A 25,216-nucleotide genomic window follows, 5' to 3' on the forward strand; every position below is an offset into this window, starting at 1 on the left:
CTGTTTATACAGCGACTCTGGTTTTAAATAAACCAAAATCCCTCAAGGTTTAATTGTTTATAGACCGATCTGGGCTTTATTTACCGCAAACCCCCCGAGGAGTCGCCCTGAGGGGACGCGGCGGGAAATGGCGGGGGAGGCGTGGCCTCAGCGCAGGGGCCGGCACGGGGGCGTGGCCTCGCGCAAGCCCCGCCCCTCAGCCGCAACGGCCGGAACCGCCGATCGGACAAAATGGCGGCGGGGCGGCCCCTCGGGGAGCGCCCTTAAAGGAGCCGCAGCGCCCGGAGCTCGGCGTGGTGGGCGGCGATCGCTCGGTGAGAGGCAAGGAGGCGGCGGACAGGTGCCTTGAGGACCGGTGCCATCCTTCCGGAGCGCTCCGAGGCCGTTCTGACCGGCCCGTGCCGCGGCGGCCAGCGGTGAGGCGGCGTTACCATGTCAACGCAGGTAATCAAAGCGGAGGCGTGAGGGATCGCCCTGCGGCGGTAACCGGGAGGGGACGGGGGGCACTGGGAGAACACGGGGCCCCGATCCCCGCTCGGCTCCCCGGGGCTGGCACTGCCAAACCAGCGCCTGTCCTCAGGAAGCGGCGGTAAAACCACGAACTGCGCTTCTTCGAATATGACGGAACGCCCCAATGTGGTTTTTCGTTAGCGCGCCAGCATCTTTCTCCTTCCTTCTCCTGCGCCTTCCCGTCTCACTGCCCTGATCCTGTATGAATTGTGTTTCCAAGTAATGCATAGAAAACAGTGGCCCTTATTCTTTCCCCCCTTCCCTTGTCCTTATTTCCTTTCCAATTTCGGGGAGAAGAAAAGAAGTCCACCTCCAATGAGGAACATATTCTCAAGGCACAGCGTCATCACTCACAAAGCTCCAAGTTCGGCTAGCAGAAGGCTTTTCCGTCTTAAAGAATGCTTTAAAATGTGCTCCTCGTTCAGTGGGTGGAGGTGTCGGTGAAGCTCTGTCCCTTGGAGATGGTTTCTACAAGGGCTTTGTCACACAGAGTACATGAGTTTTATCCCTGGGGAAACACGTCCACCACTGAGGGAAGTTTCTGTTAACATTCTCTAGAATTTCCCAGGCGGTCACAGGGATAAGATGTTTGCAGGAAAGAAAACTCTGGGAATGCCAGTGCTAGACTGATCCTAATTTTAATTTTTTTTCCTCGGTTGCCTTTTTCTGCTTGCATTTGTTCTTACTGCGGAGCGGGTGATTTCAAGCTTTGGGAACATTTGGGATCCAATCTTCTGCTTCTGTCCCTGCCAGCTCTGTTAGCCTGAGCTGAGAGGATCTCCAGACCTGGCAGGCTTTGTGTAAACCTGCAGGACAGGAGGAAGATGAGCTGCTAACACCGAGCTGCTCAATCAGTCCCTGGGGCTGTGCTGTAGAAGGGTGGGAGTATAAAGGTAAAATTCTTTCCAGTGCCAGAAAAACTGGAAGCTGGCACCCGTTGGAGAGGTGGTTTATTTGGCAGCTTCCGTAGCGCCTTTGTTGTCATGCAAACCTTTTGAGATCTGGCTTTCTACAGAGGTTGGTAATTGTTTCAGTTCTTCCAGGTATTGCCCTGTGATCCCCTGCGTTTCTGGCAATGAAGAAAGGCTCTGAAAGGAGAACTTCAGTCAGAAAACTGCTGGCATCAGCGTCCAGGATACCTGAGCCAATGTCACCTATCAGTCCAGGTGCCCCATCTCCACATCTTGGCCAACAGGCCCCTCCCGCTGCTCCCAAAAGCATGGAGCAGAGGGCCCAGCAGCGGGATATTCCAGCAGAAAAAGTTGGAGCTGCTTTTAAATTTCACAGAGGTATTGTTTAGTAAACAATGCTGGTATCCAAGTATATACCACAAGCATTAAAAGCCAGTGTTCTGTGAATTGTGTGGTTAAAGATGTATGATCTGTTGGAAAGAAGCCTGAAAAAATTGCTCTTAATTTTTTTTTTTTTTTTTTTTTTTTTAATACAAATGAGAGTAATGAAAGCTGGGGAGAATAATGAGACTTTTACTCCTTCCTGTAAATGCTTCTAGGGGGATGATTTTCAATGTTTTTCCAGTATTCAGTGTAAAGAAAAACAACAAATATAAAAATCATCAATCCTTTCTGTTTCATTTCAGGTGAAAATGGTGTTAGCCCAGGGGTTAAGTACATAACTGAACCCCTTATAAAGGATCTGTCAAAACAGCAAAGTCTGGCATGTATAAGCTCACTGAATCTTTCTTCCCCAAAGGATGGGGACAAGAAATTTAAGGTAAGTTATTGGAAATAACTGGAAAATAAACTATGTTTAACATAATTACAATTTATTGTTTAATACAAGCTTATTTCTAAGTGGATGTAAACAGCACAGTCAAATTCTGCTAGCCTAGTTCTGCAACCAGCTTCTGTTAAAAAAAGAAAGGCAATGGAGACCTGAGCAAAAGAAAAAGAATTGATTCATTAGAATGATGTTTAAAACAGATTAGTCCACATAGTTTTTTAGGTGTTGGTTTGTGCTGGTTTTGGTTGGTTTGGGGGGTTTTTTTGGTGTTGTTTTTTTTTTTTTTTTAATTTAATAACATTCCTTTTTATGTAGATGAAGACTGGCCCCCTGTAAATTTAAAACCCAGCTTTCCAGCACTGTAGAAGACTGTACCTGAAGTGGGGTTTTAGAATACCACAATGAACTGTGATTAATAAAATATTAGAATAGTTGATATTTTTAATTAATAGAAAGCTGTTTTTCTCTTTAAAAAAAAAAATCAAACACCCAAGCCCTATGCTAAGGGATTTTCTGTTCCTTAGTACATAGAAAATTTGGAAAAGTGCTCTAACCTAGAGGTGCTAAACCTGAGTAACAACCAGATAGAGAAGATTGAGAAGTTGGACAAACTGCTGAAGCTGCGTGAGCTCAACCTGTCCCACAACAGGATCAGGTGAGAGGAAACACCAGAGGGTTTGGAGAGCCCAGGGGCAGTAAAACTCATTTTCCTTTCCTGTTTAGCTGAGTTTCTCTCACAGGGGTGAACACTTGAGGTGAGTTTCCCAATTGGATGTCAAGACTAACAGGCTTTGAGGTCCTTTTTAAAAAGCACAAGCTCTGAGGTATTCACAGTATAAATCATTCTGGGAAGTGCTGTCAGTGTACCACGGCTGTGGTTTAATTTGTTTTCCTTGGAAACCAAGCCAGAAGTGCAGGTTTCCAGATACCACAACGAAGAGTGGGCAGGAACCCAATTAAGTGCATTAAAAATTAATTAAACTTTTACTGCTTATTATTACAGGTAATATAATAAGTTTTTCTTTTAGGAGAGGAAGCCGAATGGGCTTGATCAGGCAGGCCATAAACTCCCTAAATTGCTTTTGAACTCTTTTGAGAGCCTGATGTCTTGTTAAAAGCGTTGAAGGTTAATGGTTCATGCAGTAGCAAAACTCTTAACTGCTTTAATTTTTCTGTCAATGAATTATGATCTTTACTGTTATAAAACTGCAGCAGCCAACCTGCCGTTTCAGTAGAGACATTTACAATAGGAAGTGAGTAAAACCCCAGAGTTTGTTTCTCCCCATTGCATTCACACAACTTCCTCTCTCTGCAGGAACTGAAAAGGGCACAGTAGCTTTTAGCTCCTGCTCTGTTTTTTACACTTTGGTTATGTACAGCTCATATATACCAAAAAACAGCACGGTCACAGGAGCACATCCTGCTGTACTTTGTTGTAATACTCATGGTTTACTTAATGTTCACACATACTCATAAAAAACGTTTAAGTAAACTACAAACCAGCATGGTTTCCTCAATAGTTTTAATGAAAACACTGAAAATGTAACTCTTCATGCTGTCAGTTTACAGTTGATCCTTCATTTTATGGGGAGGGGGGAAAAACCTCACAAAACAACTTTATTTGGATTCATCTTCATCCCATTACCTTCTTGGGAGAGAAAGAGCAAATTTTGCCTATACACATTATCAAATATAATATATTAAATATAATATATTATAATAGTGTTAATATTGAAATGAAGACATACAAAAGTAATAAGTTTGTGGCAATGACAGAAAATCGTGCTGTGATTTTTTGTCTTAATTTAGTACTTGTAAGTAAGCTGGTGTAATCTCATTGGAATTGTCCATGGCAGCACATAATGGTTTTGCTGATCTCTTGGTTAATTAACTGTGACAGATTTTGTTGCAGTTTATCCATAATGCCTCAGCTCCACTTTTAATTTGCTGCGGTTCAGGACAAATTCCATTTTTCTTCTTCTTTCCAGCAAAATCGAAGGCATTGAACATTTGCAGAACCTACAGAAGCTGAACCTGGCAGGGAATAAGATTGAGCACATTCCTTTGTGGGTAGGGAAGAAACTGAGATCTCTGCGCAGCCTGAATCTGAAACAGAATAAAGTTTCCTCAGTAAGTGACTGTGGTTAGAAACAGACGTTGTTCAGGCTCCTCATGAGGTGACCTGGGGTATTTACACTGATGGACTTGCTCTGGGGAATTGCTGAGTGTCTTTCCACAAAGTCTGCTGTGAAATGCAGCAGTTGGGAGCCTAATAAAGTTATTTATCAGAGAAACTGCTGGTGTGCAGGTATTGAAATACAAACCTGTACTATGTTGTTTGGGAAAGCATAACTTTTGGGAGGTTATATATCCACAGGCCTTGGTATCTTGAATTTCCAAGATAAATTTCCAAGAATTTCCAAGATAAATCTTGATTGCCTTTACACTCTTTGCAGCGGCATTTTTAATAGAGGAAATACTTTTAATTTAAGAAGTGACTTTAGTCATGATACTGTGCCTTTTGGTAGGTTTTTAGAGCTTATTCTTTAGCATAAAGGTTAAAATAAATCCTTTGATAGACACCTAACAGAGAACATTCCACAAAATCAGAAATTCACTCCTGGGGGGTTTAATTCTTCTCAGAAGGATGTCTAATCCTAGTTTTGTTTCTCTTTGATTTAGCTCCATGATATAGCCAAACTAAAGCCTCTGCAGGATCTGACCTCTCTGTTCCTTGCTGAAAATCCAGTCGCAAGTCTGCCTCACTACTGCCTGTACACCATATTCCACCTGAGGGCACTGGAAAACCTGGACGGGCAGCCAGTGACAAACCATGACAGGCAGGAGGCTCTGGAGAGGTTTAATTTAGGTAATAATCTGTTAAACCTAAAGTGAATGACACAAAATTGAAGTTTAGGAAGGAAAGGATTGTTCTGTTTGAATGTTTCTCTGATTTTGTTTTTCAGAAGAAGTAGAAAAATTGGAAAGAGAGCTGGAAAACACAAGAAAGGATATGGAGAACCTGAAACTTAACCAGTCCAAAGTGCTCAAGCAGCTTCAGCATCAAGATAAGCTCAACAAGTCACTAAAGGAAAAGGCTGTGCAACAGAGACAGAGCTTTGAAGACCTACAGAGGGACCTGGGCACTAAAAATGAGCTGGTAAGATAAACCCTGACACTAAGGAAATCTTTGGACACAGAGTTGTCAGTGTGAGAGTGCACATGACTGAAGATTTAATTTTAAAACTCTTTAGAGAGTTGTTATTGACCTTCAGTATTCTTTCTGTGGAAAAAGTAAGTATATGGAAGCAGCACTCAGTATCACTCTTGTGATTTATAGTAACTTCTTTGTTTCCAGTAATTATTTATGTATTTCTGTTTAAAATTTTGTCTGTTGATGAAAGATTTAGCTGCTAAAATGGCTGAAGTTCTGAATATGCTGCACTGGTCAGACTCTAAAGTGCGGCTGAATTTAGGGAGAAGATTTCTGCTTTTACACAAACAAGATGTGCACACAAGTTGAATGTCAGTAATAGCCCTTGATTATTATTTTTGGTAATGCTCACCACTTTAATTGTGTTTTATTCACATCATCCTAAAGTCCTATGTTTGAGTCTCTTTCATTGGTAGCCACAAAAGGCAAGCAAAGTCCTACTGACTTTGTGGGTGCTGAGTTCTGAATGACCTGATGGGAACTTAATATTTGGATTTTATCCTGTTAGACTTGTCCTGTAAAATTTTATCCTTCAGACTCTCATACCTGATACTTCTACAGCTGTTTCTCTGAGCACACACACACTAACCAGCAGTCTGCTTCTAAAATGAAGGGTTTGGTACAATGAGATTTAGCAACAAATACTTTGCAGCCTGAAGCCACTCTTCTCCTTTGGATGACAAACTTGGCTCACTTGTGTCTCCCTTTAGCTGGTGTCTGGGTTTGTCACAGTCCCCTTCCTGCAGAGCCTTTGTTCCTCACTCAAGGTAGCCCCCCTGTGCCCTGGGTTGCATGGTTGGTTTTATTTCTAGGATGTATTTGCACGTTCCCTGAAGTAGCAACATTATTATGAAGTGTCCCAGTGAGACTTTATATTCACTGTGCTTTGGAATATAATTTTCTTAGTATTTTTTCCCCTTTTCTCTGAAACAGAGTTAATTTTTGCATGACTTTTATCAGGTTTTGAAATCTCTCTTTAAGCCTTTTCTGTTCTATTTCTTTTCCTCCATTAGTCCTGCTTTCCACTCTCTATTGGAATTGTGCTGCATGTTCTCCCTCAGGTATTCAGTGTGAAAAGTTGATTTAAAAAGAAATCACATGATGGACCTTTACTTAAAAATAACCTCAAAACCAATCTAGCTCATGGTTAAGTTAAAATAAAACGCATAGACTTTACACTCTTGGCAATTGAGATATTTTGGGTTTTTGACAGACCATGAGTGTTAATAGTCCTCATGCTCACTAGTAGCAGTGAATATATTTCTCATTTTGGCCTAGATTTTGCTAAAGGATCATACCCAAATCATTGTTTTATCCTAAATTAGGTTTAAAAATAAACTTGTCACTTCGATGGACGCAAACATAAAAGGCCTTTCATGTGATCATTTGTATTCCGTTAATCGTGGGGCTTTTGTCTCCTCTTAGTCACCGTTGTAAAATTGCCCTTTGTGATATTCTCAATCCCAAAACTGTGCTGTGAGCTTTGTTCCCACGCTGGGGGCTGTGCCCTGCTCTCTGTGGAGCTGCACTGTGTGTGACAGTGATGAGGGAATTCCACTGAACTCACTGGGTTTGTGCTTTTCTAGCTGAAGCTGAAGACAGTGGAGCTCACCCGGGCTTGCCAGAAGCAGTATGAGCTGGAGCAGGAGCTGGCCTTCTACAAGATCGATGCCAAATTCGAGCCCTTAAATTATTTCCCTTCAGAGGTAATAATTTTAAAATCGTGGATCTTTTTTTTTTTATTGCTGTTTCCCTTGATTTTTCAACTTGGAAAATAAAAAACCTTATTAGTTTTCCTTTAATCTGGTAGATACTGCTTTACTAAAGGCCTAACCTCTGTCATACTTGCAAACAAAAATGCCAGAATGAAATCCATAAGAAAAGTAAAGATTAGTAATCCTTGACTACAGTTATGTCTGAGTAAAACTTAAGTGCAACAATGTAATGGACTAAATATAATCCAAGTAAATTCAATATACTAAGATAAAGTTCCTCCAGACATCTGCAATAAACTGGTCACACCCCAGGTGGGTTTGTTTGGTTTTAATTCCATTATAAAATAACAATGTTTAAGGCCAGAAACGTTAAGTATAATCTGTTTTCTTTTTATTAGTCTAATTTCAAATTGATTTTCCTTTCTATGCTTGACAAGAGAACTAAATGTATGTTAGGAGTTGACTGCAGCCATAGTTCTGGGATAAAGACTCTGCTTCTTATATTTCAGGAGGTTGAACTCGATAATGTGCCTGGTGAAAGTCCCTACATTGGCAAGGCCAGGTACAAAAGAAACATGTTTATAAAGGAAGGATACATTGCTCACAAAGCTCAGCAGCTGCAGGTTGGGAAAATGCAACAGGAGGAAGATGACTCCTGCAGGAAACTCCAGCTGGAATCACGTCTCCAAAGTCTAGATAAAATATTGCAGGATAAGGAAGAAAAGATTCATTCAGGTAAAACCTTATTATTTATCAAATTAAAGATAAAAACCATGTATATCAGTGTGTTTATTGCAGTGGTTACATGCTTGGCATAAGAATAGAAACAGTGTGTCAAAGGCTGGATGTGCTGTGATTGTTAAACACCGGACTGATGCAGTTTTCCTGTCAAAACTGCTACAGTTTCTTACTGTTGCTAAGATAAATCAGGATGAGAGAATTACATGTTATTGAAAACACAGTTCTAGGGAGGTTTAATATTTGATGTATGAATTTAATTGTGTAATACTTGGTAAACAAGCTTTGGACATACTTTCTGAGAAACCAGAATGTATTAGCTGTGATTATCAGTGTGTTAGTGCTGTGCTGATTAATGTGTTCTGTTCACACTCTGCTGTATGATATAATATACACAATAATATAATGTATTTTGTGGGGTTGTGGGGTTTGTGTTTGGTTTCTTTTGTCTGCAGCAGAAAGAAGGTTAGAAGAACTGGGAAGTGAAATTGGAGATGCAGAGCAACAAGTGCTGAAAGTAACAGGGGAACTGCAACTACTGGAGGATGCTCTGGCTCAGAAAAAAGTGAGTTTTTCCACAAAGAGCAAGGGAAGATGTTTGAAGCAGTGTTGATGTAAGAAAATAGAACTTTTTCTCCCCGTTCTTATAAAGAGGCCACTGTACAGACATAAATCCATGTGTCAAGCTTCTGAAAAATCTTCCAGGTTTTAGAGAGCTTGTTCATAAATCAGCTGTTGGAGCTGTAGTGCAGTTAATGGCATCTGTTCCATGTGTTGCTGCTGATTTATTGCTGACTTTCCCCAGAACCCTTTGGAAGAACCTGCTGTGTAGGTTGAGTTGTGCAGCTGATAACCAATGTGACTACAGAATTGGCAGCAAGAATTAATTTATCAGCATTAAACTAAAACAGCATCTTCCATTTGACTTCAACTCTCATCAGTTATTGCTATTTTTAATTTTCAAACTTGCCTGAAAATCATTGACCAGGATCTTCTTTATTTAAATGTTAAATATATTCTTGATCATCTGTGTATTTCCAACCACTCAACCTCCTAATGCTGTCTCCAGATCTCCCAGGCCAGCAAGGAAACCATTGAACAGCAACTGAGTGGAAAGTTACAAATCCTGCAGGAGCTACGCAAGGAAACGTTAGAACTGGAAAAACAAATAGAGAAACAGAAAAGAGAAATAGGGAAAAATCAGAAAGAGCTTGAAGACTTGCAGAGTTCACTTGGTTCTATAAATCCTGAGGATCCAAGGCATGTAAGTAAAACCAGAATCTGAAGTTTTCATATACTGTGCAATGGACTAAAGGCAGCTTTATCAAGTGACCATTCACTTGTGCCTGTTTCATGAGTTATGTTCTTTTATTGTTAATCAAAGGCATTAACTTAGAATTCGGAAGTTAAAATACCTTTATGGTTAAAAAATCCCAGCAAACCAACCAGCTTTGGTAGAACTCTTGAACAACTCATACAGCAGGTGCTGTAGAGCACGTTAAGAACGAAATCTTTATGCTTCGCACAAACTCACTGCAGAGCCCTGCAGACAATTTTTGTGTAAGAAATCCTTTGTGCATCTTTTTGTGGCTTTAAAGGTTAAAGATGTGTGTCTGGCAGTGCTTATCCAGCCTCTTTGGTGGGGACTGTGGCCTTTCTCTGCTGTCACCTGCAGTCCTGTCAGCCCTAAGAGAACCAGCAAAGCCTCAGAGGTCACGTCTCCCAGGGCTGGGGAGCCAAGGGGAGCTTGAGCTTCCACCTGACTTTATGGTCAGCAGGGCTGCAGGACTTGTTCTGAGTTATTCACTCTGTTCAGGTACAGCAAACACTTACGGAAATTAAGCTAAAATGAAACGGAATTATTTTTAACACTGTTTTTTAAAAGCTTATCTCTCTAAATGAAAGTTTTTCAGGCTTACTGGATGCTCTTAAGTAAGAAATGAAATTATTTTTATGCTTTGCTCCTCAGCAGAGGCATGAAAACACTTGTTGTAAAAGCTCCTTTTATATTTTTAAACTTAATTTCCTCGGCTGTTTGGTGGCAGAAGGGTCGAGAGTTTTCTGGGAAGGCTGTAAGGGGAGTGGCCGAACCCGGGGCAGGAGAGAACCTGGGGCAGGAGAGAACCCGGGGCAGGAGAGAACCCGGGGCAGGAGAGAACCTGGGGCAGGAGGAGCCGGGGGCAGGAACGGGCCCGGGACAGGAGCGAGCCCGGGGCAGTAGAGAACCTGGGGCAGGAGAGAACCTGGGGCAGGAGAGAACCTGGGGCAGGAGGAGCCCGGGGCAGGAGAGAACCTGGGGCAGGAGAGAACCTGGGGCAGGAGAGAACCTGGGGCAGGAGGAGCCCGGGGCAGGAGGAGCCCGGGGCAGGAGGGAGCCCGGGGCAGGAGGAGCCCGGGGCAGGAGAGAACCTGGGGCAGGAGAGAACCTGGGGCAGGAGGAGCCCGGGGCAGGAGGAGCCCGGGGCAGGAGGGAGCCCGGGGCAGGAGAGAACCTGGGGCAGGAGGAGCCCGGGGCAGGAGGAGCCCGGGGCAGGAGGGAGCCCGGGGCAGGAGGAGCCCGGGGCAGGAGGGAGCCCGGGGCAGGAGAGAACCTGGGGCAGGAGGAGCCCGGGGGAGGAGAGAACCTGGGGCAGGAGAGAACCTGGGGCAGGAGGAGCCCGGGGCAGGAGGAGCCCGGGGCAGGAGGGAGCCCGGGGCAGGAGGAGCCCGGGGCAGGAGGGAGCCCGGGGCAGGAGAGAACCTGGGGCAGGAGGAGCCCGGGGGAGGAGAGAACCCGGGGCAGGAGAGAACCCGGGGCAGGAGGAGCCCGGGGTTGGAGGAGCCCGGGGCAGGAGAGAACCCGGGGCAGGAGAGAACCCGGGGCAGGAGGGAGCCCGAGACAGGAGCGAGCCCCGGCCGTTCCCGCGGCCGCCCCTCGCTTCGAATCACAACACAGGAAGCGCCGGTACGGGCCAACGGCCGGGAGCGGGGCGGGTAGCGGAGCCCGGGCAGCAGCTCCGGCCGCCGCCCCGGACCCCGCGGACGCTCCGCTCAATCCCTGCCCGCGCTAAAGCTCCCGGTGCTTTATTCAAATGAATTCTCGCTCAGGGGTGGGGCGTTCTGCAAGTGCTGTGTCAGGAAGAAAAGACAAAGGCAAAGCTGTAAGTGGTCGGGGACGTTGTGGCTTTTTGTTTCATTTTCAAAGTGCGTTTTTTGGTGCCGTTCGGCAGCGGCAGCAAGATGGCTCGGTGGCAGCGGCTCGGGTTTGACTTGCTGGAATCTCGCTTTTGAAAGCTGCGGGGCAGTTTGTGTTTAGCAAGGTGACAAGTTGAACTGTGCTGGTATGGATGTTGGAGTGAACTTCCGGTTTAATCCGTTAAAAGTGCAAAAAGCTTTGGGTTTACCCATTTGCTTTTGTTATGGAAGCAACTTCGTCAGTGTTCTTCTTTTCTGAGAACTCATATTGAAATTTACTGCTAGCTCGATTTATTTCTTTGGGTAGTAAAAAAAAAATCATGCAGTTAATCCCGACAATATAATTCTGTGCTTTCCCAAGTTTCTGGCATTTGGGTTGTTTGTGAGCGATTTCACACTGGTAAGAAATAACACTTTATTCTGTTGATAACCAAGTTTTTGTGAACAGCTGAAACAATCAGTTAATTCATACTAAATGCACGAAGTCCTTGCCAAAGTCTGTGTGAGCTGTATCTCCCAGAAAGATTTTAATAAAATAAGATTTACTTAGGAGTATTTACTTAGTAACTGTAAAGTTGGCCCCACTTGCTGTTTGTTCAGAGTATTTTCCTTCAAGTGCTGACCTGACATGTTCTAAAGCATCATCTGCCGCGAGGGCAATGCAGGATGACAGGATTAAAGGTTCTGGGAGAAATCATGTTTGTTCTTGACTGAGAGAGGAAGCGATAGAACGAAATGTAAAGGCAGGAAGAAAGATAGTAGCCATGAGTACTAATTCCTAAATGCAGGCTTTATTCAGCCTGGGCAGGGGGGAGCCTGCAGACAATGCTGGTACTCACAGATTGCTGCTTATCTGGGGTCCTTTGTGGGGCAGGACTGAGGGAAAATAACAACGAGTAACAAACCCCAAAGCACCACAGTGCGTGCTGAGCTTGTGGCTTTTCCTGCTGATAGCGAGGCACTGCAGAACTGAGACAAAATCCCAATCTGATTTTTTAAATCTCTGTTGATGCCCTGTTCTACTTTGTCTTTCTGTGACTTGACAGGCTCACATGAAAGCCCAAAAAGCAAGTAAAGAGCAGCACCTTGATATAATGAACAAACACTGCCAGCAGCTGGAGACTCGCCTGGATGAGATGCTCTCCAGGATTGCAAAGGAAACTGAGGAAATCAAGGATTTGGAGCAGCAGCTCACTGATGGTAAACTGTCATTTTTGTTTTAAAGTATTTCTTGTACTTAGGGCAACACGACAGTTGAACTGAGGGTTGGTTTTGTTTATCTTTGCCCAAATGAAATACAGAATGGGTACAAAAGTCTTAATAAACTGTTCTTAACTAGTATAAAAGGAAACTGTGTGTGCTCACTTCACTTCTACCTGATTGGGAAAGAGAGGCAGGAATGCACAAAGAGCTGCAGTTTCTTTTAACTCTTCCAGTGGCCAGGTTAACACAGTAATACTGGGAATCCTAACCTTAAAAACAGTATTTTCTGGTTGAGTTCTAGGTACTTGTTTTAACTTACTCCAATGGCAAACATTTGAAATGATGAAGGAAGGAAATTTGGTCTGTTTAGTAAATAAACCTGGAATTCATTTTGCATTCCTGCAGGTCAAATAGCAACAAATGAAGCACTGAAAAGGGATTTGGAAAGTATTATCATTGGCTTGCAGGAATACCTGCAAAGTGTGAAGCATCAGGCAAAACAGGCCAATGAGGAGTGTAAGAAGTTGCAGAAGGAAAAAGAATCTTTGCTGGGAAGATTGGCAGGTCTGGAGGAGGAGAAAAACAACCTGGAAGTGGTTGTCATGGATACAGAAAACATGAGAAAAGTAAGGCTTAATACCTCTTTTCCCAAGTTCAGATATCTAAGAATAAACTTTAAAAAATAAGCTGGTGATCAGATTGGGACTAGGGAACCACAATGCCTTGGACAAAACAATTTCTGATACTGTCACATGATGAGATGTGCCCGCGCACCTCCAGAGGAGAATCTACCCTTTCAAACCTGTTGCAAGAGACATCCAGTAGATCTGTGCTTGGTGGGAGATGGCTCAGAAATGCAGGTTGCACCTTGCAGACATCACTGCAAATGGGTTTGCAGTGACACCGAGGGGAATGGCATCAGTGAGACCTCTGACGGTGGCCAGGGGTGTGTGTCAGCAGCCTGGAACTGTCCTGTCAGCCAGTGACACAGAGCTGCCTGGGCATCCTGAGGGGTGTTGTATTTAACCTGAACTCCTGGGACACTTCTGTTGCACTGCCAGCTCCACCTTTCTAACCTGAGTGTAGAGTTTGGACAGTCAGTGGCACCACTGACCCAACCCTGCAGGTAGAAGTGCCAACCACCTTCAAGTTTTAATGGAATTCCTGAGTTAAAGGGAAGGGAGGCAGTGTACTCTTAAATTCTAGCTCTCCCATCTTTACATCCTTCTAAAATGAGTATTAAATTCCAGGAAATTGCACTGCTGGAGAGTTCACTCCAGGAGCAGAGAGAGATAAATGAGTCCCTTCAAGGTGCTCAGGGGAAGGTCAGCGCCTACAAGGCTGAGCTGGAAGCTCAATTAAGAGAGAGAGATGCTGAAGCCAAGCAGCAAAAAGATGAATTTGAAAGACTCAAACAACTTAGCCAGGTAAGAACAAAGCTTTAGTGCTGTTAGCTACCCCAGCACACCTCATCTCCAAGGTCAAATCACAAAACAACTGCTGGTTTAGGTGTGTCCCCACAGTAGCAGTTTGCTGGCATTTATTTAGAACTTTGCTTTGAAGCAAGGTGCAGATGGTTTGCTTGGGGTTGTTTCGTTGGATCTTTTTTAGGTGCTGTCATATTGTTGCTGTTTTAAGAAATACATCTGTCGTGTGTTTGGCTGACAGGTTGGGGTTGGGAGTGGAGATATTAATCTGGAGTGGTTTTGTGGTTTTGTAGATGGAACTGTCAGCCCTGCAGGATGAGCTTGAAAAGGAAAGACAACTGTTAGAGAGCGCTCAGACCAAAGCGCAACTGGCAGAAGAGAAGGAACAACAAAATTACAAGCTGCTTTTACAGTTCAAGCAATTGCAGGTAAAGTATTTGTTGTATTAAAAAATTCTAGCTTTTATCACTTGTGGATTTGTTTGCTCACATTTGTGTGGAATTTTTTTTTCTTTGTCTATTTTTAGGGAGACAATAATTTCCTAAAACAACAGCTTAAAGATCTCCAGAATCAGCTAAACCATGCTGTTGATAACTTAATTCATCCTGAGGATGTCATGGCTTGTATAAATGAACTCAGGCAAAAGCTTCAGATGGGAGCAGGAGAGATAAAGTGAGTAAAATAAAAATACAGTGTGAGACTTGAGCGTGTGAAAGGAGCAGGACAAGAGGAGATGGCCCCAAGTTGTGCCAGGGAAGGTTCAGGTTGGATATCTGGGAAATTTTCCCCACTGAAAGTCTTGCCAGGCATTGGAACAGGCTGCCCTGGACAGTGGTGGAGTCACCAGCACTGGAGGGATTTAAAAAATATTTAGATGTGGCACTTGGGGACATGGGTTAGTGGTGGCCGTGGCAGTCCTGGGGGAATTTGATTTGATTGGGTTGGATTGGGTGAACTCAGAGGGCTTTTCCAACCTCACCTGAGTGAATTACACAGCACGTCTCAGATTTCCACTATTTGTCATTCATGATTTCAGGATCTGGTATCACAACTTCAAATCACAGTTTTCTCTCTTGGAACCTGGATTGTTTCTCTTTCAGGTGTCCAAACTCAGCTGATATTTTAGGGAAAAACCTTGCAAGTCTGCAGAAAGAATTCCATGACATCCTTGCTGATGCACAGAAGGAAAAAGAGAAGGCATGGACTGGACAGAGACAGCTGCAGGAAGAAATGGAATCCCAGCAGGAAAAACTGGAAGAAATACAGGAGAAATACAGGCAGGCACGTATCAAACAGCAAAAGCAGGAGTGAGACAATTTCAGCTTAGTGTAAAAAATGTAACCTGCAGCTGAAGGAACAGGTTTCACTTGATGAAGCTTTGCTGTGCTCTGTCCTTTGTGTAACAGTGGAGTCTGATTTGATCTTTCATTAAGATTTTTTTTTTTACCTGATTATTTGGTGAATTGGAATTTAGTCAATGATCTGTCTCAGAAGCAACAAAGACTGCAATGACCACTAGAAAAAAACAGCTCTGAACCTTCTTGAAAGATCATTATACATGTCTCTAATAAAATAACTGAGCCACTCTTAAAACATTACAGTGGCACAGTAGTTACCTTTCCTTTCTGTTTTGATGCAAAGTATGCTGGTAACTGCATTTCCCAGAAATCTATTTAAATAATTAAAACAGGGTGGCTTTTGATTGGAAAAAAATTTCTGGCTACTTATTCTAACGTATTTTACTTACAGGTTAAAGCTGAAAACAGGCAAAATAAGAACAAGGTCCATCAGTTAGAGAATGAAATTCAATGTTTACGTGAAAAAATAAAGAGCCTGGAAGAGATTCAGGTGCTGGCTGATCAGCAGCTCCATGAGGCAGATGAAGAAAAAGAGGCTATCCTTGCTCAGCTGGAGAATTTAGAGAAAAGGGTAAGAATGGGTGAGGGCAGGTCCGTGCACCGTTCGATTGCTCAGGAAAGAAGAAACAAAATCTTGTGTATTTTTGCTCTCTAAGATAAAACAACACACGTAGGAACAGAAATGTTAAATATAACATCTTTCTTTTCCTTAAATTCCACTGCTTGTCCTCGCTTTAGATGTTTTTTTCCTAAATAATCCAAAATGGGATGGGAGGGGCGGGGGCAGGATGGAAGAGAGCACCTTGTAAAAGTCTCTTTTCCTCCTTTCAGAAAAAAGCAGAAGATGCCAGGGCACAGTTGCATGTGCAGAGTCTGGATAAGGAGCTGAGGGAGCTGCAGAGAGCAGTGGTCACCTCAGACAAGCTGGCAGCCACCGAGCTCTCCATCGCTGCCAGCCAGCTCAAGGCTCTGCAGGACACTGTGCTCAGGATTAACCAGGAGACTGCTGAGGTAAAGCAGCGTGGGGAATTCATTAATTGCTTGTTAATGCCATTGTGGTGGGAGCAGGGCTGGCGTCCTTCAAATCAGCTTCAGGGCTTTCTTCTAAATTGCTCTGAGCTGCAGTGGAGTCCTGCCTTGGGCAGAGTTTGAGATGCAGTGGATGAGTGAGGAAATTTGGGTATGGACAGGTTCCTGCTGTGGGAGGGAAAGGGAAGGGGAAGATCCTGAATCTCTTATTAACTGAAAGGCAAACAATAGATAAGACATTGTTCTGTAAGACAGAAGAACCAAAGAAAGGACTGGAAACGCTTTTTCAAGCTGGGTAGCACTTTTGGCTTAATAACATTAATAATAACATCTCCTGTGTACCAATACTGCAAAGTTAAAGGAGAAATAGCATTCTACATATACCTAGAGTTCCAGAACAGTCAGGTGCTGGTGCTTCTCAGTGGTCAGCTTTTCACAATGACACATCTCAAGCCCGAGAAATGTTCCTGCAAACTACAGCTCAAACAAAAATCTCATTTTCAGAAGCTTGAGGCAGCCCAGAAGTTCTGTGCTGAGGCAGGTCGTGCTTCCCAGGCTCTTGCCAGAGCAGAAGCAGAAATAGATTTGCTACAACAACTCCTGAAGGAGAAGGAAGAGCAAGTAGGTTGTTTGCTCTCTGTTATATGATAAAATACCAGTGGGCTTCTGGAAATACCTTGGTTTTGCCCTTCCCTTTTCCCCTCAAGTTTTCCCAAGTCACAGTGTTCTTCCCTCTCCTGACACCTGCCCAAGAACAAACTGAAAACCTCACTGCCTGGGGCAGCTGAGTTTTGAGGAAAACCATCACCTGCTCACTCAAATATCTCTTATATCATGGGATGGGAAGAATGAGTGGGAGCTTTTTGTGATTTAAGCTTCTGTTTCAAATAGATTCTGCAGGAAATGGAGAAAGCTGGCGAGAAAACCGTTGCATCAAACGCTCAGAAGTTTGAAATTAGTAAGATAAGTGAAGTCTTGGGACAGCAAAAAGCAGAGATTGACCGTTTGAAATGGTTGTTGGATAATATTGGGACAGGTAATTTTCTTTTCTCTCCACTTCTTGCAGGTAGACAGGGATTCAGAAGGTTATTATTCCCCATTTCTCACTGTTTGAACTGAGAATCTGGAGAGTAGTGTTGGGAATATCCTTCTGCACAGGTTTATACAGGCTGTGTGTCAGTGTTCATTAGTTTGCACTTTTTACAGCTGTTCAGAAAACACTGATTGTGCTGAGCATTCCATTTAAGCTGCTCTAGGACCTTGTCAGAGCTCTGTGTGAGGAAAATGAGCAGCACTTGCCTGGTTCTGAACTTGTATTTCCACAAGCTGAAACCACCAAACCTCCTGTGTATGTCTGTCATTATAGATAACATTTAGTTTGTTTCCCTCAGCAATTAATTTTTTTTTTTTTAAATACAGTTCCAGTTTAACTGGATAACACTGAGGGAAAAGTTGAACGCAGCACCTATTTACCTATTTGCTTTAGGTGACTCTAAAAACTGCTTAATTTCCAGGTAACAAAGATGAAATGGAGACCTTGCAGAGTGAGATTGCAGCCCTCAGGAATGTGCTCTCACAGCAGAATGATCTCAGCCCCAGCACAGCAGAGGGGAAAAGAGGGGGATACTGGTACTACATGCCGTCATCACAGGTCAGGAATTAAAATCCTCTCATGGATTGTTTTCCTTCTGGAAAGCCCTTGGATGTGGGAAAGTGCAGTATAAATTTAGTAGGTTTGGGAGAAATTTAAGAACAAAAGTTGGCTGGCATGTAGGAGAAATACTGAAATGAAACACACACAAATGTTCCTGGTGAAGCCCTTTACTGTGCTCACAGGAGTCCAGGGTGTGTAACACTGGGAGGGAACTGTTCAGTGGGCAGTACTGAAAATCCATTTCGGTTAAAAGGGGATGTTACAGACAAACATTTCTTCCAAAAGAATATTTGCCTGCATTTAAAACCAGTGCTGTCAAAATACATTTAGTGCTCTTAAAGCAGCATCACGCTTAGGACTGAGAGACAGCAGAGGATGCGTAGCCTGTTCTGAAAAATCATTAGAATGTCTACAACACCTCCTTTATTTGCCATGATTTGTCATTTCTAGATTAACACATGCTGTTCTTTTTTTCTTTAGGTTTCAACTCCTGCTTCCCACAGCACCAAGGACTCTGGAGTGTGTCTGGGGTGCTCTGGCACATCCCCAGCCAGGAGAGGGGATGCCCAGGACAGGCCCTGTGGGAGGGAGGACTTGCCCAGCCAAGGATGTTGGATTTATTCACCAGTCAGAAATAGGTTGTACAAAGCAAATTCTGCCAAAGGTAAGTCAGTGTCAGTCTCAGAATATTTAGGAGCAGACTAAAGTTGGGCTTGCTTAGAGTTCACAGAGAGTTGTTTGTTTTTTGGGTTTTGTTGAGTGAATATAAATGTTTAGTACTGTTGAATAACTTTAAGCAACATTTATTACATTTTTTTGTAAATTACATAGAATTTCAAATGTCCATTTGAAAAAAAAAAAATTAAAAAAATAACATGTTTGGTTTTATCTCTTTTAAAGATAAAAGAGCAAAAGAAGATGGTGAAGGAAATGCAGGATCTCCTGTCCCTGAAGCCTCTCCCTTTGTCCCACCCCCGGGCACAGTTATTTACACAGCCCTTCCCGATGGGGCCCCTGCCCCTCAGGGCGTGGGGGTTTATGCCCCACCTCCTCCTGCAGCAGCTCCTGGAGCTCCAGTTACTCCCGGATCCATCATCCATGGCCCACCTCCTCTGGGATCTCAGGTGGTTTATGGCCCTCTGCCTCCAAACTTCACAGTGCCACTCCTTCCCCTGGGAGTGCTCCAGTGCAACGTGCCTGAGCATCAGGATCTGGTAAGAACCAGAGCTGCAGCTGCAGCTGGAACCCTTGGGGACTGACTGACAAATTAGGAAAAGCTCCCTGCTGGGAAGGGTCTGGATCTGCTTACAGGCTTTGCCATCAGGAGTGTCAGGAGGCCTCAGCTGGAAAATAGATCCCCATTGCGTTGTTGTGTTCCCCGTGTGCAGGAGAGTGAAGTCTCGAGGCTGGAAGACACTGTGTGCTATCTAAAGTCTCGGAAATACAAAGAGAAATGCTCAGAGGCAGCCGAGCAGAAGTACAAAAAGGAGGTGGAAAGGTTGCACGGCAGTGTTGAAGAACTCGAGCAGGAGAGAGAGGAGCTGGAATGTGAAGTGGCAGAGCTGCGGCGAGCGGCCCGGAAACGGAGCACACACAGGTGGGAGCAGTGCAGGGAATGCACTGCAAGGAAACATGCAAATCCCTAAACCTTTTCCCAACAAAAGTCAGCATCTTGACTCATTTCCAACTCTAGAACTTCAAGAGGCTCCCAGATCTTTGGCCTCTTCGTATTTTAATCCCGTGTTTTTCACCCTGACCTCTCAGGGACTCCATTGAGGGCTGCACCAAGAGCCTCCTTGCAGAGCTGCAGCTGGAGAAATCCCTGCAGCAGCAGGAGGATGTTGCAGAGGAGATTGAATGTGCAGAGAAGACTCTCCTGAAGCGCCGGGCTGAGCTCAGAGAGGCCGACAGGCTCCTCACAGAGGCTCAGGTGGAGCTCAAGAGCACCCGGGGCAAGGTGAGTGGAGGCAAAACCCTGAGGGCAGAAGGATTGCCATGTTCTTTCGTTTCCCTAGGCAGTTTATTTTACACATGGAGCCTCTTAAAATGCTTCTATATGAAAATAAGTTGGGAAATAAACTGTGCTAGAGGAATTTGGTTTAGTCCCTGTTGAAAAGGAGGAAGCTTTTCTGCTGTGGACAAGAGAGGAGAAAAAGTTATTCGTGGTAGAGAGAGGGAGAAGGCTGAGGTGGAATATTCCAAGCCAGGAGCTCACCTTTAAACAGCAAATGCAGCATTGGGTGGAATGTATTGTCTCAATCTTCTGTTTTTGCTTTAGACCAAAGAGACTCTGCAGAAGTACAACCGTGCCAAACACCATTTGTCCTGCACTGAGATGGAGGCAGAGGAGCTGGAGCAGAGGGCTCAGGAAACAGCCACCAAACTTGTGAAAGCAGCTCAGCAGCTCAGGTACCCTGAGTGCTCCTGGGGGTTTGTGTCACACGGGGTGAGCACAAGGGCCGGGTTCTTCCCAGTATCGAGACACTGCTTTTGGAGAGGGAGAGCTGTCAAAATGTTAATCTGAAAAGGCATAAATGCTCTTTTAGGTTATTACAGACGGATACGAGGGGATTGGAGCAGCTTAAGAGGGAACAGGAAGGTATTTTGAAGGAAATCAACAAAATGGTGGCTGCAAAAGACTCTGAGTTGCAGTCATTAAGCCAGAAGATAGAAATGCTCACTGAAAGGTGAGTGCTTTTAATTTACCATGAGCTGTATTAAGTTAAACATGTCCTCCTCCAGTGAGTCAATGCCTAAGATATTCTCACTTCTTCTGAGTCCTGTTTTTATCCTCAGCCTTCAGAAGCTCCAAGGAGATATTCGACTTGCAGAAGGTAACGAGAGCCAGCATCTCCAAATCATCAGAGAGGCAGAAAACCTTGTTCAGGGCAAGAAAACTGAACTGGAAAGGTTGAAAAATCAGGTGAGGCTTGGCCTGCCAACCCTGGGCTATCCTTTCTGTTGGAATTGACCTTTGTCTCACTATTAGGATCCCAGTCTCTCCAATGCACTTCCTCATGTGGGTTTTTTTTCATGTTTAGCTACAAAAACAAAAGCTTGCACTGATTCTTCTGCTAAACTTCTCCACTGTAGATTTCTGCTCAACAGCAGGAGCTGTTGTTCCTGGAGCAGCAGGTGACTCAAAGAACAGAAGAGCTCCGTGACCTTCAGGACTGCATTTCCCAAAGGACAGGTGACCTCAAAGAAGCTCTTCGAGATGGAGAGACTGAAGCACATGAAAAACTTTGCCAGATAAGGGTGAGTTTCCCAAATGAGTTTTCAAATCATTACAGCAAAAGACTTGGAGTGCTACAAACATTCCAGGAGGTTTCCACAAAATCAGTTCTGCTTCTCGTGCCCTCCCCAAACCCGCTGAGAAATAGAACATGGAATTTTATGGTTTTGTGTGACTAAAAGCTTGGTCCAGATGCACAAAGAAGAACTCCCCAGTTCCAGTAACTCTTACAGAATTGGTCCCTTGAGAGCTAAATTACATTAAATATAAGTCTGTGAATGACTTCCTGTTGCTGAGGAGCAGCTGCTGAAGGAAATGAGTGTGATCAGTGTGTGTAAAACACAACACAGCTGCCCCAGTCTGTCCCCATCCCCATTTGCACAGAGAGAATTCTGTACTTCCCTGCTGAAATCAGAACCAAGTATCAGGGCTAATTATATTTTGTGGTTTATTTTCTTGTGTGAGGGCTTCTTGTCTGGTCTTGCTTTAGAGCCTATTATTCACTTGAATGACAATGCTGTGGTAAGATTTGGAGATCGAAATCTTGGCAGAATTACTACTCTGAATTGCCAACAAACAAGACCTTAACTTAAATATTCTGTGGGGTTTTTTTTATTTGTTAAACCAGAATACTGATGACAGACTGTTAAACTTCAGTTTAAAGGAAAAAATTCATTTAAAATTGCAAAGAATGGTAACACTGGTAACACTGATAACGTTCTCACAGGAAATGAAAGCACTTCTGGGGGAGCTTAGTGTTGAGAGGAATGAACTGGATGTCCAGATGAATGAGAGAAGAGCACAGCTTTTGGTCCTGAAGAAGGATGTTAGAAAGGAGGAGGAAAATCTTCAAGGAATACTTGGGCAAATCACCAAGCATAAGACGGGTATGTCCCGGGATTTACTGGGGTTTGTGCAGGCTGGGGAGGAGCACACAGAGCTCTTGAGTTCTCCTCATCCTAATCCAATAACTGCTCCCTATTTCACCTCACTAGAACTGAAACACGTGCTGGAAATGCTGGAGCTTGAGAAGAATGAACTGGAAGGTCTGAAACTGCAACATGAGCAGAAGGTCAATGAGCTGGAAAAGACCCAGGTGGCCGTTCTAGAGGTCAGAAATGCTTCTGTGGCTGATGCAGAGACTGGGAGCTCTGTGCTTCTCTTAAGCCTTGGGTAACAGAGTCCTGATGCTTTTAAATCAATCAGTTTCTAATCTGATCTCAGCTTATCACAGAAAAGTCTTAAAGTCTGCTTAGGCCCTTTAAAATAATGGGATTTTTTGGTGCACGTGAGAGAGAGGGAGCACAGAGGCTCTTCTGTATCTGTAGAATGATGGATGCTGGTTTTTAGAAGCTTCCAGAGTCTTTCTATCTGGATCCTGTGCCCTCACTTCCAAACAATGAGTCTGGGAGGGAGTTTAGCTCAGCTGGATGGTCTCTAGCATTAAAAAGGTCCCCAAGGTACTTGGAACCATTCTTATTGTCACCTTCCTCCATTAAATGCACTCAGATCCCTCTGGCTGCAGCTAAGGATGTCAGTGTTGTTCTGCTTCTGAACCAGATCAATGTGGTGCTCACCATCTGCCTGTTTTTCCTAGGAGAAGTTAAAACTGGAGAATATTCAGAGGCTATTCCAGTGTCATCAAGGGGAAGTGGATTGGCAGGAGCAGCTCCTCAGGAAGGACCGTGAGGAGAAGGAGCAGCTGGGCTCTCAAATGAGAGCTCTGCAAAACAACATCAAGGCTCTGAGCAGAGAGAAGGAGAAGCTGGAACAGGACTCCAGGAGTTTGGAGGAGAAACTGTCCCAAACCAAAAGGTGGGGGAGTGTCTTTCCCTGCAGAGATCAGAAGGGATGGGGAAGTGTTTGAATGTCTCTTTGTTGTAATCAAAAATACAGCTCTAACTCTGAGGTGCCCAGTGATACAGAGCAGGCATTTTCTTATGTTCTGTGGAGCTTTTGCTTTAAGCCTCTCTACAGCAGATCTAAAAAATATTCAGCAATGGAGCTGAAATGTTACAAAAAGTGAAGTGTTGCATCTCGAAACAGGACATTTGTCTTGCTCTGACTGCTCCTGCCATCCCCTTGGGCTCAGAGGGTTGTGCTGCCATTTTTGAAGTCCTCACCAAGGATTTCCAACTAACCAAGAATACGATTCACATTTTACAGAGACTTAGCTGCTGCTGAAGACAGCAGCAGAGCTGCGCTGTCCAAGAGGGAAAAAGTGGAATTGGATGTCAAGAACCTGCAGCAGGAAGTGGAGCTACTGAACAAGCAGAAGGAATCACTGGATGCAGAGATTGTTGCTGTCCAGGAGGATCTTCAAGGTAAAGATCAATTTTTGGGTTTAAGCAATGATACATTTTAAGAGAAATTCTGTTAAGAGACACACTTGAACTGAACTGTGTGATATTAAACGTTCAGCATGCTCAGATGTCCACAGGCAGAAAGAGTTTAACATGTTGAAAAGATGGAAATTTCATAAACTCTGCTTTTGTTATTCACTCTTTGCTCACGAAAAGAGAGAATTCCTGTGTATTGGCATTTCAAAGTGCTGATTGAAAATGTCTTGTCACCAAACACTTTCCTAGGGAAAAAGGAAGAACTGGAAGCCCTGAAAGGAGAACTGACTGACTCGAGGCAGCAGCTTCACCTGGTGGAACAGGTTGGTTTAGGACGTCCTGATGGTCTCTCTGGCAGTCTGTTGTTGTTCCAGCTGGTGTGGGCACAGCTCAGCATCAGCGCCCCGCAGAGCTGGGAGCAAGGATTGCTTTATGGCCTTCTCCTTGCTGAGTGTGGAGTGGCTTTATTGTTTCTTAAAAGATAATTTAAAAACAACCAGCCAAGCAGCACCTTCTGGCTTTTTACCTGGTGGCTCCTTCTGTGTTAATTCGCTCTGTGGCTGGTTTGAGTGGAAGGAACCCTGAGTGTGTCAGGGACCAGCTCTGTCCTCTCAAACCCAAACCTTTGGGGCTGCTTCCTCTTCCCAGCTCCTCCTGCCACCTGCTTTTGTTTTCCACTGCAGGATTTGGGAAACAGCTCCAGGCAGCAGGAGAAGCTGCTCAGGGAGCAGGCAGCCCTGAAGGAGGAGATCCGAGAGTATTTAAGGAAACGTAAGGAATGCCAGGAGAGGCACAAGAAGAGGGAGAACCAACTGCAGCAGCTCCAGAAAAAGATTGAAGAGAAGGAAACGGAACTCGCCCAGCAGGAAGTGGTAACGAGCCCCCTGACTTGCCTCACTTCCTCCTGACCTTAAAAATAATTCAGGCCAAAAAGTTAGAGGGGTGTGAGTTTACAAATAATCACAAAAGCACAGACTGGTTTGGCCAAATTAGCTCGGGGTGGGCGAGGGGTTTCAGCAAAGCGTCACCCAAAAGGAAAACTGAGGGAGCTGTTGTGAAAATGAGAGAGGCAGGAAAAACTGACAAACACCTTTTGTCAGTAGGGACTGTCAGACTGCAGTTCTTTCCACTTCGTGCTGTTTTTACTTCTCTAATGTCTCTTAGTGGTGGTTTTTGCTCTCCCTGAGCTGGTGCTGGTTCAGACTCAGAGTGGGGGGATGTTTCTGGCAGGTTCTTCATCGCCTCAAGCAAAACTCAGAGCGTGAAGGGAAAAAACTGGAAGAATGTGCAGCTAAAGCGAAGGATCAGAAACTCCGGCTGGAAAAGGAATTAACAAATCAACACAAAAAGCTGAAGCAGGCACTAGCTAAAGTCAGGCTGGCAGAGGAGAACCTTGGGAAGCTGGAAAAGGAGGAGTCCCGGTGTGCAGCTCTTGAGGAAACCATCAGAAAAAACAGTAAGAGTCATTGCACAAATGAGCTGCCACCATCCCTGGGGGCTGAGGAGAATGGCACAACAAATATTTTTGTTCATCTTGCTTGGGTGCTTGGCGTTTGTATGAAGTGGGCCAAGATAAGCTTTTGTTAATAAGGATTTTTTTTTTTCCTAAATGTTTATTACAGAACATCAGCTGTCAGAAAAAGAATTACAGTTACAGCAAAAAGACAGAGAAATACTGTGTCTTCAGAAAGAATTGGAGGTCTCCACTTCTGAGCTGAAGCAACTTCAAGGTCAGATTGTGTCAGAGAGGAGAGAAGCAGAAAAACAAATCTTGAGTCTGAGGGAAACACAGAAAGTGCAAAGGAAGGAGCATGAGAGCAAACTGCAAGTAAGTCCTCGCTGAGTGGAGAAAGTCTGGGGGGTTTGGGTTCTTTTAAACA

The 25,216-nt window shown here is 44.2% G+C and overlaps 1 protein-coding gene across 4 annotated transcripts in view; it reads left to right on the plus strand.

Annotated features, from left to right (window-relative positions):
* The first annotated feature begins 241 nt into the window (after nucleotides 1–241).
* The window catches only part of CNTRL (centriolin), a 28,371-nt gene continuing 3,396 nt past the window's right edge, over nucleotides 242–25,216 (plus strand). The window contains exons 1-38 of one of the 4 annotated variants that reach the window (XM_066201066.1): nucleotides 242–444; nucleotides 1,545–1,799; nucleotides 2,108–2,241; nucleotides 2,775–2,905; nucleotides 4,239–4,380; nucleotides 4,933–5,119; nucleotides 5,217–5,410; nucleotides 7,051–7,170; nucleotides 7,689–7,914; nucleotides 8,376–8,482; nucleotides 8,987–9,181; nucleotides 12,138–12,291; nucleotides 12,700–12,920; nucleotides 13,545–13,721; nucleotides 14,015–14,149; nucleotides 14,248–14,393; nucleotides 14,822–15,002; nucleotides 15,471–15,650; nucleotides 15,911–16,090; nucleotides 16,613–16,729; nucleotides 17,000–17,144; nucleotides 17,623–17,759; nucleotides 18,243–18,426; nucleotides 18,663–18,976; nucleotides 19,151–19,359; nucleotides 19,527–19,719; nucleotides 20,041–20,171; nucleotides 20,309–20,449; nucleotides 20,559–20,685; nucleotides 20,856–21,020; nucleotides 21,725–21,884; nucleotides 21,993–22,108; nucleotides 22,595–22,812; nucleotides 23,164–23,321; nucleotides 23,586–23,659; nucleotides 24,020–24,208; nucleotides 24,567–24,792; nucleotides 24,959–25,164. In XM_066201066.1, coding sequence (XP_066057163.1) covers nucleotides 1,586–1,799; nucleotides 2,108–2,241; nucleotides 2,775–2,905; nucleotides 4,239–4,380; nucleotides 4,933–5,119; nucleotides 5,217–5,410; nucleotides 7,051–7,170; nucleotides 7,689–7,914; nucleotides 8,376–8,482; nucleotides 8,987–9,181; nucleotides 12,138–12,291; nucleotides 12,700–12,920; nucleotides 13,545–13,721; nucleotides 14,015–14,149; nucleotides 14,248–14,393; nucleotides 14,822–15,002; nucleotides 15,471–15,650; nucleotides 15,911–16,090; nucleotides 16,613–16,729; nucleotides 17,000–17,144; nucleotides 17,623–17,759; nucleotides 18,243–18,426; nucleotides 18,663–18,976; nucleotides 19,151–19,359; nucleotides 19,527–19,719; nucleotides 20,041–20,171; nucleotides 20,309–20,449; nucleotides 20,559–20,685; nucleotides 20,856–21,020; nucleotides 21,725–21,884; nucleotides 21,993–22,108; nucleotides 22,595–22,812; nucleotides 23,164–23,321; nucleotides 23,586–23,659; nucleotides 24,020–24,208; nucleotides 24,567–24,792; nucleotides 24,959–25,164 — 6,234 coding nt within the window. In that variant the 5' untranslated portion in view covers nucleotides 242–444; nucleotides 1,545–1,585. Of the gene's footprint in view, nucleotides 445–1,544; nucleotides 1,800–2,107; nucleotides 2,242–2,774; nucleotides 2,906–4,238; nucleotides 4,381–4,932; nucleotides 5,120–5,216; nucleotides 5,411–7,050; nucleotides 7,171–7,688; nucleotides 7,915–8,372; nucleotides 8,483–8,986; nucleotides 9,182–12,137; nucleotides 12,292–12,699; nucleotides 12,921–13,544; nucleotides 13,722–14,014; nucleotides 14,150–14,247; nucleotides 14,394–14,821; nucleotides 15,003–15,470; nucleotides 15,651–15,910; nucleotides 16,091–16,612; nucleotides 16,730–16,999; nucleotides 17,145–17,622; nucleotides 17,760–18,242; nucleotides 18,427–18,662; nucleotides 18,977–19,150; nucleotides 19,360–19,526; nucleotides 19,720–20,040; nucleotides 20,172–20,308; nucleotides 20,450–20,558; nucleotides 20,686–20,855; nucleotides 21,021–21,724; nucleotides 21,885–21,992; nucleotides 22,109–22,594; nucleotides 22,813–23,163; nucleotides 23,322–23,585; nucleotides 23,660–24,019; nucleotides 24,209–24,566; nucleotides 24,793–24,958; nucleotides 25,165–25,216 lie in introns of those variants that run through there. The other 3 variants (XM_066201064.1, XM_066201065.1, XM_066201067.1) reach the window with 3 other exon arrangements.

This window comes from Chamaea fasciata, unplaced genomic scaffold (assembly GCF_029207755.1).
Source record: "Chamaea fasciata isolate MVZ Bird 193981 ecotype frontalis unplaced genomic scaffold, bChaFas1.0.hap1 SCAF_20, whole genome shotgun sequence".
Lineage (NCBI taxonomy): Eukaryota > Metazoa > Chordata > Aves > Passeriformes > Sylviidae > Chamaea > Chamaea fasciata.